The sequence below is a fragment of the Montipora foliosa genome, chromosome 11, assembly GCF_036669935.1.
Source record: "Montipora foliosa isolate CH-2021 chromosome 11, ASM3666993v2, whole genome shotgun sequence".
In the NCBI taxonomy this organism is placed as follows: domain Eukaryota; kingdom Metazoa; phylum Cnidaria; class Anthozoa; order Scleractinia; family Acroporidae; genus Montipora; species Montipora foliosa.
In genome coordinates, this window is record NC_090879.1 from 3,832,843 (window position 1) to 3,846,287 (window position 13,445).

The 13,445-nt window shown below is 36.9% G+C and overlaps 1 protein-coding gene across 2 annotated transcripts in view; it reads left to right on the forward strand.

The window, feature by feature from the left end:
• Positions 1–1,329: 1,329 nt before the first annotated feature.
• The window catches only part of LOC137976345 (mediator of RNA polymerase II transcription subunit 13-like), a 50,240-nt gene continuing 38,124 nt past the window's right edge, over positions 1,330–13,445 (forward strand). For both annotated transcript variants that reach the window (XM_068823681.1, XM_068823682.1), the window contains exon 1: positions 1,330–1,504. In XM_068823681.1, coding sequence (XP_068679782.1) covers positions 1,436–1,504 — 69 coding nt within the window. In that variant the 5' untranslated portion in view covers positions 1,330–1,435. The remainder of the gene's footprint in view (positions 1,505–13,445) is intronic.

Below are 13,445 nucleotides of genomic sequence, written 5' to 3' on the forward strand. Positions count from 1 at the left end.
GCACAACACCTGAGAATACAGAAGCAAACCTATGGCCTCCTCAGCTGGGAGATAAGACACAGCCCTTTTGGAATTTTAAATAATGGAGGTTATAAAGGCTTATGCGGTTAAGTGTAGTAACTGCGGCTTGCCGCGAAACCTAACCACCAAACGACAATCACTGGTCGCGCTTTCAGTAAACTCTGATGTACATTTGTAGTTAATCCTTGATGGTAACGTAGTATAGAAGAATACTGAGTAATTTTGTGGTTATTCCCGTCTTGATGTACTTTGAAACTACTGTAGTCACTTGGATTTTCCGAAAAGATTGCTTTTGTAAATACGTATACAGAATTCCGTTTTGCACTAGTTTTGTCCCTTACAAAAAAGAAACCCGTGATTTTCGAAAAGACTTTTTTCACGCAAAGAGGATGGATACCCGGGGGCCCTTACGAAAAAAGAAAATTTGCTACTTTTTAAGAAAGAATTGCCCTGTTCGCTTTCGTAAGGACCGACTATGGTTGACCAAGGTTAATTAAGGAACTGGCTTTTTTATTCCGTATACATTGAGTCTGTATGCTTATTTTCGCTGGTGAAGGATTTGATTCAGTTTTACGCGATATCATTCAAGTTTTTAAGAAAAAATCTACTCTTTTAATATTTCTATTGTATCTCAGTTTATGTAAAATGCGTACAGAATTTTATTTATTAAAGTTTAATTTATTGCTGAATAATACAGGTTCCAAAAGGGAGCTTTTGAATATTATGGTGCTTCTCAGCTTGACATTGGTAATATTACAATCTCATGTATGTTTTCAACAGTGTCGTAGACATCATTCCTTGACTAAAGTGACTGATAACAAGTCATTAAAATTGAAATAAAAACTTTATCCTTTTCGAGTTATCAGTCTGCCATTTTAAAACAAGCAGATAATTAAAATACTCTTCAATTTTTTCTTCGCCCATCTATGAGGTTATTTTTTGTTTACAGTTCTCCATTCTCAGTGAGATTATCTTTTTTGCAAGACACCCCAGGGTTTATCCAAATTAAAGTCGCGGAGATTTTAGCTTGCAAATAGTGTCTGTAAAAAATGTGATAAACTCAATTGCCGTAAAATTAGCTTCAAATGAAATGGCCATTGAGAAAAATCTGCTTGGTCTATTGGTGTTTGTTATCAGTTTTTGGCAAGAGGAGATCAAAAAGTTATTGGTGCTAAATAAATTGTATATTTTGCTCTTCGACGAAAACACTCCTCACGACAGCAGCAAGTCAGGCCTATTGGGTCACATGACGAAACCCAGCCAATGAGCGCACGGTTGATGCCTGCCTCGGCAACGTCATTTGCTGCCATCTTATTTTCCGATTTCCTTTGAGCGAAAAACAATTAGCGGCTCGCTTTTCCTTGAGTTTTGCTCGTTTATTTAGGTCCGATGTTTAGGAAGTCATGCTCCTAGCATGACCGCTTCGAATCCCATGCTTCATGGCTCAGACTTGGACGAATGTTGTTCGAATGTGTTTGCACTGGTAAGTCAATTCCTTCGTTCGATTGTGAGGGTTCTATTTCTGCTTGTCACATGTTACAGTGTTCTGTAAGGTTGTAACTCGCTCCCGAAACGTGTGAATATTTATTTGCCAATTATCAAGAGTATGCCGTGTTGCTGTAGTGCAAATAGATGATCTTGGGTCAGCCATCTGAGGTTAACTTAACGGAACCAAAGGCAATTCGCGGGCGTGATGTCGAGTTATAGTTGAATGTCGTAATGAACATGTCCTTCTATTTAACAAACGGTGGAATTAATTCATTCTAAATATTCTCCTTAATTGCCTACAGTACGATGAATTCCCTCTTTTTTGAGTTTGCATCGGAAATGATAAGTCCTTTGAGCCTTGAAGCAAAATATGTGCATCGATTCTAAGCTGACAAATAGATCGAGGAAGCCTTGTACAAGACCCACTCGAACGTGAATTACAGTTCAATCTTAGAGTGGGTTTTGATGGGCAACGGCAGTTTAGTTTACAAACAACATGCTATGGCGCTTGGCATTCGTTTACACGTATCATTCAAGGATTTTTATTGTTTTCCATCAAATGGGAAGCTTTGATGTTATAAAGGAATTGCGCGGTTGTGCTTATAAGCAGGCGAGACAAGAGCTACAATGTAGGTTAATCTAGTAGTCCACTCGTCTCGGTGGTGACATTTTTTTTCCGATAATACGTGCATGCTTGTTCGGATTACTTCTTCCTCTTCTAGTGTAGATATAGTGTCCCCAAAGCTTAAAATGTGCTTGGCTTTTAATCTTGTTGATTCCTAACCGAAATATTCAATGCGTATGTATTTTACCTGCAAACCAAAAATCAATGTGCGGGGCAATATTTTTCCGGTGGAACAGCCGATTTAAGTATTGTATTTAATTTTGTCGCACGGCCACTAAATATGCCACGGGATTGAATTTGCCACACTGTGTTGATAAGTGTTGTCGTGTTTTCGATGTAAAATTAGCCAGAAATTACTCGAATGCATGCCACTTCACACATCTCTCTCAAACTTTGGCGAGTGTGTTGTGTCAAATTTGGAACTGTCTAACTCTTTGGTGAGTGAAACCGACAGTCTGAATAATTAATCAGTCAACTGGATTTTTATTGAGAAAGAATTGATCTTTACTTGTTTACTTCGGTGCATTCCGTGTGTTTCTTGTAAGCCCCTTACCAGTTAGTTGCAGTGACCCTTCCGAGTCGATCATTTATTCGCTTTTCACTACTAGCGTTTCACGAAGATGAAACATTTATCACGGGTTTTCCTCATGTTCGTTAATTAATTTTCATGCAAGGTGTACTATAGCATGATAATTATGTGCAACTATAAAGACTCAGTGTTGCCGGAAATTTTACTCTCTTTTATTGTGACTACAGAGACGAGATTTTTTTTTTTTTGGAAGATTGTGGATTTTTAGTGTCAATTTCAATGTGCAATGAACAAGCTGTGCAAAATGTGCGAGTCTGCCACGCGAACAGATCATCTAGTGATAACAAATAATAGCACTAACCTGTGATCGCAAAATTTTTTTGGGGGGGGGAAATTGCATACACATGACGAGTTCCTTGAATTTTAGGCGATGGCGTCTGCAATCTGCACGTGAATTTTTTCCGTCATTGTCGAGGGAAAGTAGCGGTCACTTGAAATAGCATCAAATGTCGGAGTGGAATATTTGAGCGTTTAACATCGGGTTTTAAGATATCATCTTTTAAATGTGTCATGTTAATCAAAGTTTCCCTTGAGCACAAAATTGTAATTTTTGAAATGTTGTAAAAGTTTTTATTTCTGTTGAAAAATATTGAGTGTCTATTGGGAACAGAGAATTTAAGTGATCAAGTTGATGATGCTCCGAAATTCAAAGTAAAACAGTTTTTTTAGTCATTAGGAGTTTGCTTGCATACTTTACAATCAAAAGAAATTTGCGGGTAGCATGTTTTGGTAATTGTTTTTAAGCATTCCTTTTTATGACATGTATGGATATTTAGGTTTGAGTTAGAACAGTTTACAAAGTTTGAACACCAAAAAGACATCAATAATTTGTGCTAGTTTATGTTATTAATTTTAGCATTGATATGAGTGAATGTTTTATTGCAACTTAGTGCCAACTCTGGAATTGTGTTATTAAAACTATTTCACTCCCGAGGGGTTCCCCATTGACCAAAGGGGTTAATGGGATTTTTGAGTGAACTGAGGTGTTGTTAACCCTTTCACTCCTGATGGGTTCCCCATTGACGAGTGAAATCATCTGGCGTTATACAGAGTAAAATCTGTAAGTCTCAGTGGCACTTACGCAAGTGAAAGGGTTAAGGAAACAGTTGTTTGACCAAAGCAAGTGAAAAGAAACAAGTTGTTTTTCTCTTAGTTTCACATTCTTTTTAAATAAACAAATTGTTTAGGGCACAAAATAATAATATTATTACCTCTTTTATTTATTTAAACGGGAATCTAACTTTTAGAATTTGAGGATTAAAGCTAAAGAGAAATCAAGATCATTAAATGGAAATTAGATTTGTACTATCTTTGGTGAGGTATGATTAATTTCTCAAGACTTTTGGAAGCAGTGGATATTGTTGAAATTGATCTTTGAAGGCAATCTTTTGATTAAGAGGGTTAAAAGCTTAGCATATTCTGTGAGACAAACATTTAGTAGCCTTTCTGGTGAAAATCTTTCATTGAACTCTTAGTTAAGTTGATGGACCTCTGTCTGTAGGAGATTTCAAATGCAAAAATATGTAACTGATAGAATATTGTTTGATTGGTTTAGTTTTGAATGCCTGAAACTTGTGTTTTCATTCTGCATGTAATATTAGAAATACTTTTTGCCAGATAAGGTCATCTTTTTTTAGAAATCATTTCTCCTGGAAGCAGAAAGGAGACATATCAGCTAGTGTTTCCTTATTGTTTTTGTGGCATCCTCGCTTACGTTGAGCAATGATTAGTGTTTTTCCTTTATTTGTTGCACTCGGTATTTTACTGACCTTGAAGTTTTTGAATAAGTGATTGCATGCATTTTTTTCAGTTCACTGAAAAGCAGTCTTCCTGTCGGAAGTACACGCCATCCACATTTTTAAACTGTGATGTCGGTGTTGATTGAGTTTTTTAGTGATGGTGGTGAATGTACATTAAAAAACACACTTGTTTTGTGTGGGGAGAAATTATTCTTTCTTGAACATTGTAATAATTGGTTGACTGGTTTGAAGTATTTACAAGCACAGACAGCCATTTTACATTATCTGTTTCACCTTGCAAAAGTCACAAGAGCTCACATTAAGCTTAGTATGTGATGGAAATGTTTATGGTATTAAGCTGTAAATGTGTGTAATGTTATCGCTACATTCGGTGTTTATTGACTAAAAGGCTTTGCAAAGGGATGTATCATGTTATAATGTTTTCACATGAATGGTGTTGTATTTTTTTAAAGACTTATGCAAATTCCTGCTTGAAGTTATCACTCTTTTAAATAGTTGCTTGAAGAATTTATATCAGGTTGGTTTTCAGAGTTCCAAGTCTCCAAAAATTCCACTTCCTGTTAAAAAAAACTTGAAACTCTAACCGTATGTTTAATAGTATATACCATTTCTTGCTTATTAATTATTGTGGTAAATTTGCAAATCACAAAGGCCATCTACTTGTTTGGAAGTCAATGAGGTGTATATTTTCTAAGGATTTAAGTTAAAGGAAAATGCAATTATTGGCGGTTTTTAACAATAGTGATATTACACTGTAGTAAAGAAAAACATACCGGTAAGTTCATTTTTGTCAAATTGCAAATTAAAATAGTACTAGTTACTAGAGCAGGTATTTATGAGTTTCCGGGTAAGTTTTAAAATCTACTGTTTGAGATATTATATTGAATAATCACGCATGATAAGTCGTCTTCTCAAAGGATTATAAAATTAATTTGTCCTAAACTAAAATTCGTGACTTAAAACAGTTGCAGTTATGGACTGTATTTGCATGTTGGCAAGCAAGATAACGTGTTCTTATTCTTTCATAGAAATATTCTATTTTTTTATTAGAGGTTCATTTAAACTGTGCTGCAATAAGTTTTTTTTTTACATTGTTAGGGTTGTTAACATGTGTAGAAGATCTACAACTTTGACAGTTCCTGTTAGTTGTGGAACTTTACTAGAGCTACAACATTTTAATTGTAATTGTCAAAACAGGGACACACACACTGTACGAGCCCAGTGCTGTTCACTTTTGTGCAATGATTTTGTTCTTATGAAAACATTTTTGACAGCCTAACACCGGTACCTTTGGATGCAAATTATGGCTATACAGCATCTAATGAAATTAACTTTGAACTTTGGTTTCCAATCTAAATTCATCAGCCTCATTAATTTTTCAAACTCCTTAAATGTCTTATCTCAAAACAGGCTTTGCAAGCAAAAATTTATCCCAGAAGTAGGGCATAAGAGATTAATACAGACTAAATTAACATTAAATTGTAAAGAACAAGAAATCGTTCAGGTGTTTAATAATATAAGATAAGAATACATCTACAGTATTTAGTTTTTAGCCTCTAGCCTTAAGCTCAAGGGTATCAAGTCAGTATATTTAATTGTGTACATTGCACAAGGCTTTCTGAAGTAGCAACTTGTGTATTGTTTCACCAGCAGACATGAGGTATGAACTTGTGTGTTTTGGTTACAGACATGAGAAACTTTCATCTTTTCTGATTTTCATTGAAGTTGTCCGACACACAAGACATTAAGTGAATCTGCTTTCTGATTGGTCCATTCATCCTAATGCAATATATAATATGTAGAGCTTAAAGCATGCAACAAGCTACAATTGTAGGTCATCATGGAGATATCGTTATTATCACATACAAATACATGTATGTTGTGCAAGGGCACATTCCAGTTGTTTACAAATGTACATTTTTATGTCACTGACAGTTTAGTTTGCTGGGAAATATACAGTATCTTTAAATCTCCGAATGACTCATTATAATTAGTGCAGTTATTTTGGGACCCTTCTTTGAAGACTATTGTATTATTTAAAAGAGACAACCTTCTAATTTCAAGGGTAGTTGCTTTAGGAATTTAAGTTGTTTGTTGAAGCAAATTAAACATTTTGTCCATTTAAAATATAGGGCATTATTTTCAGTTATATCGCCGTTGGGGCGGTTTACTTTCTTTTCATGACAAGTCTACATGTATTCTCAGTGCTGCCACGAAAGGTGACAATAGAAAAGCAGTAGATTGGTATAGGCAGTCTGGTAGAGGCAGTCACACATTATAAATTTGCTTTTTGATTGTTACAAGTACAAACATGTACATGTATATGTAACCTGCAGGTTAAGGGGCTGTTACATTTTATGTGTAAGGTCTCTGTTACTCATTTAATGTAATTATAGAAATGATTCCTTTGTCAAAAGGATAGTTTCTGGGTGCTCAATATTATTGTTGCTGTAATTTTTAGATAGAGAAAAAAATACCTTTCACAACCTGTTTAATGTCATTAAAAAGCATGGTATTTGTTGCGGTTTAGTCCCTGAAGCTTCAATCACAGATCTTGTTTAGATAATCCCCAAGTCTTCATCAGACCTTGAATAATTAGTTATCATTGACCTGGTTGTAATTTCTGGTTATCAGCTTGGAGTCAAAAGCCTCGAGTGTTGAGTGATAACTTAGTGTCTTTGAGCACCCTGCTTTTTTGGATAATGTTAAAGTACTAGTTGACCATTGTTTTTAATAGTTATTCATGTTGGTGTTCTTTATGAAAGTGTACATGGACAAGATGGTGTTGATAAAAATAATCCTGAAGGGTGACCATTCTGAAAATGGAAGTTGTTTAGAACAATGCTTTCCTGTGCAGTTGTTGCGTCACTAGTCGAAGATTTTTTTTTCAACTTGTGAGTCTTTGGATGAAATCCTTTTAAAAAGGTGACCTAATGGAAGAGTTAAATATGTGCTGGGCCAACTTGTACTTCTTGTTCATTGTACTGTTAGTACAAGATAGATCTCACAGTTGAATTTGTAGGTGAAAATCCTTTAGTGTCACGTGACTTGTCAAAAGAAATCTGTTGAACATCTTTTTTCATGTTTGTTTTCTTGTGTTGTGTACAATAGTTTTTGCCATTGTAGATTCTGTAGATGAAATTTGAGAATGTGATATTTTCATTTCAAATTACGACATGTGTTTATGAAAGCTAGCTGTTGTTCCTGACTTGTTTGTTCGTTTCTTTATTTTTATATATTGATTATACTTGTACAACTAACCAAAAAGAAATTTAAAAAATACATGTACATGTGACTAAACTAGAAGAGACAGAAGGAACTAATTAAACAAACAATACAGATGCATTACAAGCTGTGCTAACAAAATAACCCGTAATAACTACAAATTAGCTGCTATTAATTTATGTTTAATTTTGCCTTAATTAATTAATAAATTACCAAATAGCTGGTCTAAAATTGCTTGAAATAGGGCAATTCCATTTATTATTAAAAATACATGTATGCATGCCAGTTTTGTTATTGATTGCAATGCACCTTTTGGTCATTAAAGATTCTTTAAGTTGCAGTTTGAAAAGCAAGAAGAGCAACAATTCTTTGACTAGGTTACCAAACTTAAAGCTCTCTGCTGAAAAAAGTGGTTATATGGAGATTATTTTGCAATCATGTCTCAGACAAGATCCTTGGAAAAAATCCAAATGATGCTAATAGCAGTGAAATCTACATGTACATGTACATGACTGTATTATGCTTACCTTCCTCTGTTTTTGCAGTGGCAGAGGTGAGACTGTTAAGAAGGATTTCCTGTGTTTGATCACATCCTTTATTGATTGATTTTCTATGTAAAGACTTTTGAAAAGAAAACACTTTTGCCCTTGAAGAAGGTGAAAGCTCTCCATAATCTGGCTCATTTCTAACAGAAAAGTTTCTGATCATGTTCCTGCACTCTGTGGTTTGGAAGCTGACTTTATCCATTGAAATTTTGGTGTTTCACCAGATTGATGATACTGTATTAATTAAGTTTGTCTGAGTAGCACGGTCAAGGATTACTTACAGTACATGTATTTTCCACCTTTTGGCCTTTTACAGAGATCCTCCTTTGGCAAATAAAACCAACTGGCATTTTCAAAATAAAATCTACATGGTTAACCAAACGTTTATCATTATTAGCCACTGTGTTAAAAAAAGTAGACAGAATTTCTCAGAGGAAATAGAATTTATTACAACGAACATGTAGCGCTGGTGAGCGGAAACAGACAGAGATGGACATTGATTGTGATTGAGCGATAATCATTTGTAAACCAGTACTCATGTTTGTGGGTTGAATGAGTAGGTTGATTAAATGAGACATCTGTCTCATTCTGCAGCAGAAACATCCATTTCCTGCACACTTGGTAGGATACAATGTACATGTGCACATTGTGTCTTCTTGTTCTTCTTGTGAAGTAGGCCTTATACAAAGGGCTTTCATGGCTGTTTTATGTTTTTGTGTTGAAAATTTATTTATTGAATAATAATCTTGTTGAGATCTTTCAGAACTCTTACAGACTATTATTCTTAAAAAGTTCTTGATTCTCAGTGTTTGGAGTCAAGACTTTCAACCTGTTAATTTAAAGGTGCAATGTAAATTCTGATGTCAACGTCGTGAAACACGTCTTACAGTATAATTTTCATAATTTTACATGTACCGTTGATCAATAAGGAAAACATAAGAGAAAGTATAGTGCGGTTTAATGAGGGGCCATAAAGGGGCCTGTACATGTGAGTGGGTGAAATGGTATGTTGAAGTTCAACAAGTTTTAAGCACCATTTGAGAAAAACCGACCTCTTGCATACACTGCTGTTTCTTTTTTCAGCATTTTCCACATCATTGTTCAGTTAATTCATGGCATTAAGTGGATCCAATTTTGATTCATAGCTGTACAGGGGGGTTTCTTAACATCCTCCTTTTAACTGGCTTAGCACCATTAATCTTTTTGAGTAGAGTTATTTCCTGCTACCCCCGGCTTTGGGCAATGTTACTTGTTCTCCAGGATAATTGGTTCAAAACAATGAGTCCACAATAAAGTTGAAGAAACTTGAACGATTTAATTTTATCTCACTCAAAAACAAAGTACAAACTTCAAGACCTTGTGCTCAGATAAAAAGGGGACTATGCATGTGCGCGTGTACAGGTATACCAACAATTTTCCTTCGTAACATTCTCCCTTCTTGACATGAAATATCAACAAAACTTAAGAGAAGTCTTTTTCTTGGGTTGATAGTTCCAGTGTCAACGCTATGGGGTGCAAATCTACCTCCCATTTGACCATGTACATTGTACCTGTAACAAATGATTCTGAGTGAGAGGGGTCAGATCAATAGGGTCACTTGACTGGTAGGTCAATGGTCTGGAGTTGATTTAACCTTCTGCTCCCACAATTGCACTCAGAAGTTCTGCGTCCGTAATATCCGCAGAACCCAGGATGGCAATTGGTAGACGGCAGTTCTCTATAAAGGGGTTGACCCAAGCTGCAGTTCTTGTCAGTTTCATCCAACTTGAGTATCTCTGAGGCTGTAGCAGGCCTACGGTGATCAATGAAGCGAATGTCTGCTCCACTCTTAGCTCTTTCGCCTGGCATAATTTTCGGACTTCTCTCTTGACAATTCTAGTCTGAGGCCACTCAGAAGGGTCTTGTTTAAGGAGTGATGGTCCACTCCACCATCTTCCCTCTTCACCAAGAGCTGAGACACTGAGACCTCTTGTCAGCAGAATATATCTCCACAAGGGTTGAATCTCACCCACACTATTTGCCACAAATGGTTTGAACCTCCAGCTCTGTCCACGGATCCAGTATATTACATGTACACTGTATGTCCATGCTACCGAACCAATGGTTTGAAGTCCCAAAACCGCAACCATTAACTGTAATTGAGGTATACTGATGGTCTGCAGGGGTGCAACAGGTGAACTTTATGCAACAAGATGACAGCTTATGGCTTGTCCCAGTCCACACCACTTGCCCACATCTCTTAAAGTAGAACCTTTGTATGCACTGTGTATGGAGACAGGAAACCCAAAGGGCCAAACAAGGTTGCTACCTTCTTTAGAAAACTGCATTGGAATAGCCATGCTTCTCAGGGGATGGACTCCCCCTCAGTGGTGGCATTGGCTCTTGATGCGTTTGATGAATCGCCTTCTTTAGCTACCACTGCTTTCTCCTCTTTTTTGGATCGTCATGAAGCAACCGATAACGGCGGGAACGACACCCTTTCAATCCACAGAATCTACTCTGCTCCTGAAGCATGCTTCTCCACAGTGTCCATCACTGAGACGTCTAAAACACGGTTTACATGTATGCTCGTTAGCTATGTTCCATTCGTGACTGTCATCTATTGACATTTTCTTAAAGTTCTCACAGGCTACGAAACCATGAGATTCCTTGTGGGCTTTGCATTTCTGCACATCTTCTTGGGGTCAGGGTCTTCTTTGGCAAGGAATGCTCGCTCTTTTGTGGACCCTCTGAGTACACCTGTTATTGTTTCAGAAGTTGTGGTAAAAAAACTCTGACCCTCTGTCAATAAACTCTCTTAAAGTCTTTACACTCTCAACTCTACGGTTGTCACAGACCCACTACCTACACTCTGCCAGAAGATTCTTGTTGAACTTGTGTTGTATAGTGATATCCAGGGGCCTATTGCCGAACTCTGCTTCCTGGTTGGCATCTGTAAGGTTAACTACTACTGCATCTAATAGCTCCACCTACTGTTCAAACACCTTCCTTATTCCCTTCTCTTATATTATTCCTGAAGTCGTAATGTCATCACTCTGCGTTTCCCACCATACTGTCATTCTAGATGAGACTTGGCGGTTTCATAGGCTGCTGCAGTGTACCCCAGGTTTTTGATTACTTTAAAGGGCTCAACTTGGAGGCACCTGTGTGATCAGAACAGCTTGTATTCTGGCGAGGCTCTGACCTGCTGGTCAACGCATGAGAAGGAGGTTGCCTTCCAGGCTTCATGATTCCTCTTGTTGCCAGAAAATGTGGAAGTGCTTACTCACTTCAGAGCTGTAGTAGAGTCAATACTGACTTGGTCATTGGCTAAACTCAGTGGCTGGCTAACAGGGAGAGTTTGCAACAGGTACTATTTGGCTACCATTGGACCAAGGCTGGAAAGAGGTGTGAGCATGAGTTTTTGGTACATTTAAACTGATTTGAAGAAAACAAATGGAGGAGATATAGAAGCAGACTCAACTAGTCTAGTCTGGGCTAAGTTCATACAGGCATTCAGCGGTGTCTGATGAAAGTGAAAGGGTTTGTCCAACACTGCGCAGGTTGTAGGTCAGTGAGGACTGAGAAGCAATTGGAGTTAATGAATACTCATACTACTCGAAGGATACATTGAGGCTGCACCATTTAAAGTAATGGATGTTGATGAACACAATTTTGGAACAGGTGATCAAGTAGAGAGTTGAAGTGGCGTAGTCAACTGAGTTCTCAAATTACTATTTCCTTTCTGTTCCTCTGAGCTTTTCTCTCTAACATTTGCAATGTTCTCAAGTACTGCCGACTCACCTCCATGAGGTTGTTCCTTTCATTGCTGTTCTTTAGGCAATGATTCGCTCTCCACTTTTCTCTGATGTTCCGCATACGTTTCCTCCAACTTGTGTAATACTTTTGTGCTGTCCCGTTCTTGCATAAAAAATTTCTTGTTCAATGCACTCTGATCACTCTTTGATTGTAGATTGTCCATTTGGTGCTGCCCTGGAAGCGCTTGGGACATCACCCTGAGTGGAACTGCTGTTTTGATATTTGGTTAGCTTTTAAATCTCGCTGAAATCTTCCTCTGTGCTTTCCAGTTTGAGTGCTACTGTGGCAAGTCTCGTTGAGTCTCCAACAGTCTCATAATGTGCCTCTAAACTCTCGACTGCACAAACTAAACCTTTAAAAGCAGCAGAAAGAATATTGATTAAAAAATTCCATCACCTGCATTTTTGAAGCCATTCCTCCTGCCAAAGTCATCATTTATTTTGTTTTGGTTCTTGTGTAAGCGGCTTTGTACTTTGCTTTGTGCTTTTTAAGTCATTTGGCCATCTTGTGTTCGGTTACAAATACACGCAATTTAATTTTATCGCACTCGAAAACAAAGCACAAACTTCAAGACCTCATGCTCAGATAAAAAGGGGACTGCGCTCATGTGCGTGTACTGGCATACCAACAATTTACCTTTGTAACATTACGTCAGCTGGAGCTGTCTTACTGTAGGATTCTTATCAGTTGTTGTTCTATTTTGTCGTTTCTTTGATAGAGTTTCATTGGCCCTAAAAAGCCCTTGTTGTGAAAGGTCAATAGTAAGACCATTTTACAGTAACTGTTGTAGCTACATGTATGTTACCTGACCAAAGAATGGAAGTGAGGCTGCTGGTGACCCTGTTTTGATACGAACCTTTTCCTCTTCCAGTGTTAATGGACATGTTGTCTAATTTGAACAACAAGACCAAAATGTACATGATAAAAAGCAGCGAGGTCTGTATCATTGCAAGGTCACCGGCAGCCTTGCAGCCATCCATAGGCTACAGTAGGTCACTGAGCAAACAACTGTAAAATGGCCTATTGTGCATGCTTGTATTTATGTATGTGTGTATGTACTGTTATTTTGTTGTATTTATTTTATGTTTTACAGTTATTAGTGGTTATTTCAGAGTACAATGCATTATATTCATATGGTCAAATACCAAGTCATAAAATTAGAAAAAAAAATTCTGTGATAGCCTCCCTCTTTTAATAAGGATGTAATTTTAGATCACCTGGTAACATGGACACAAATTGTGAAATACATGTTCAATATTTATTCTATGTCAGAATGTTAAAATAACACAATGAAAAAAAAAGCTAATTGCACAACATTTCAAAATTGTACTGTAGACTTTACAGTAGTACTGTTTAATACGAAATTAAGTTTTTTTTTTTCAATCTGTGTATTG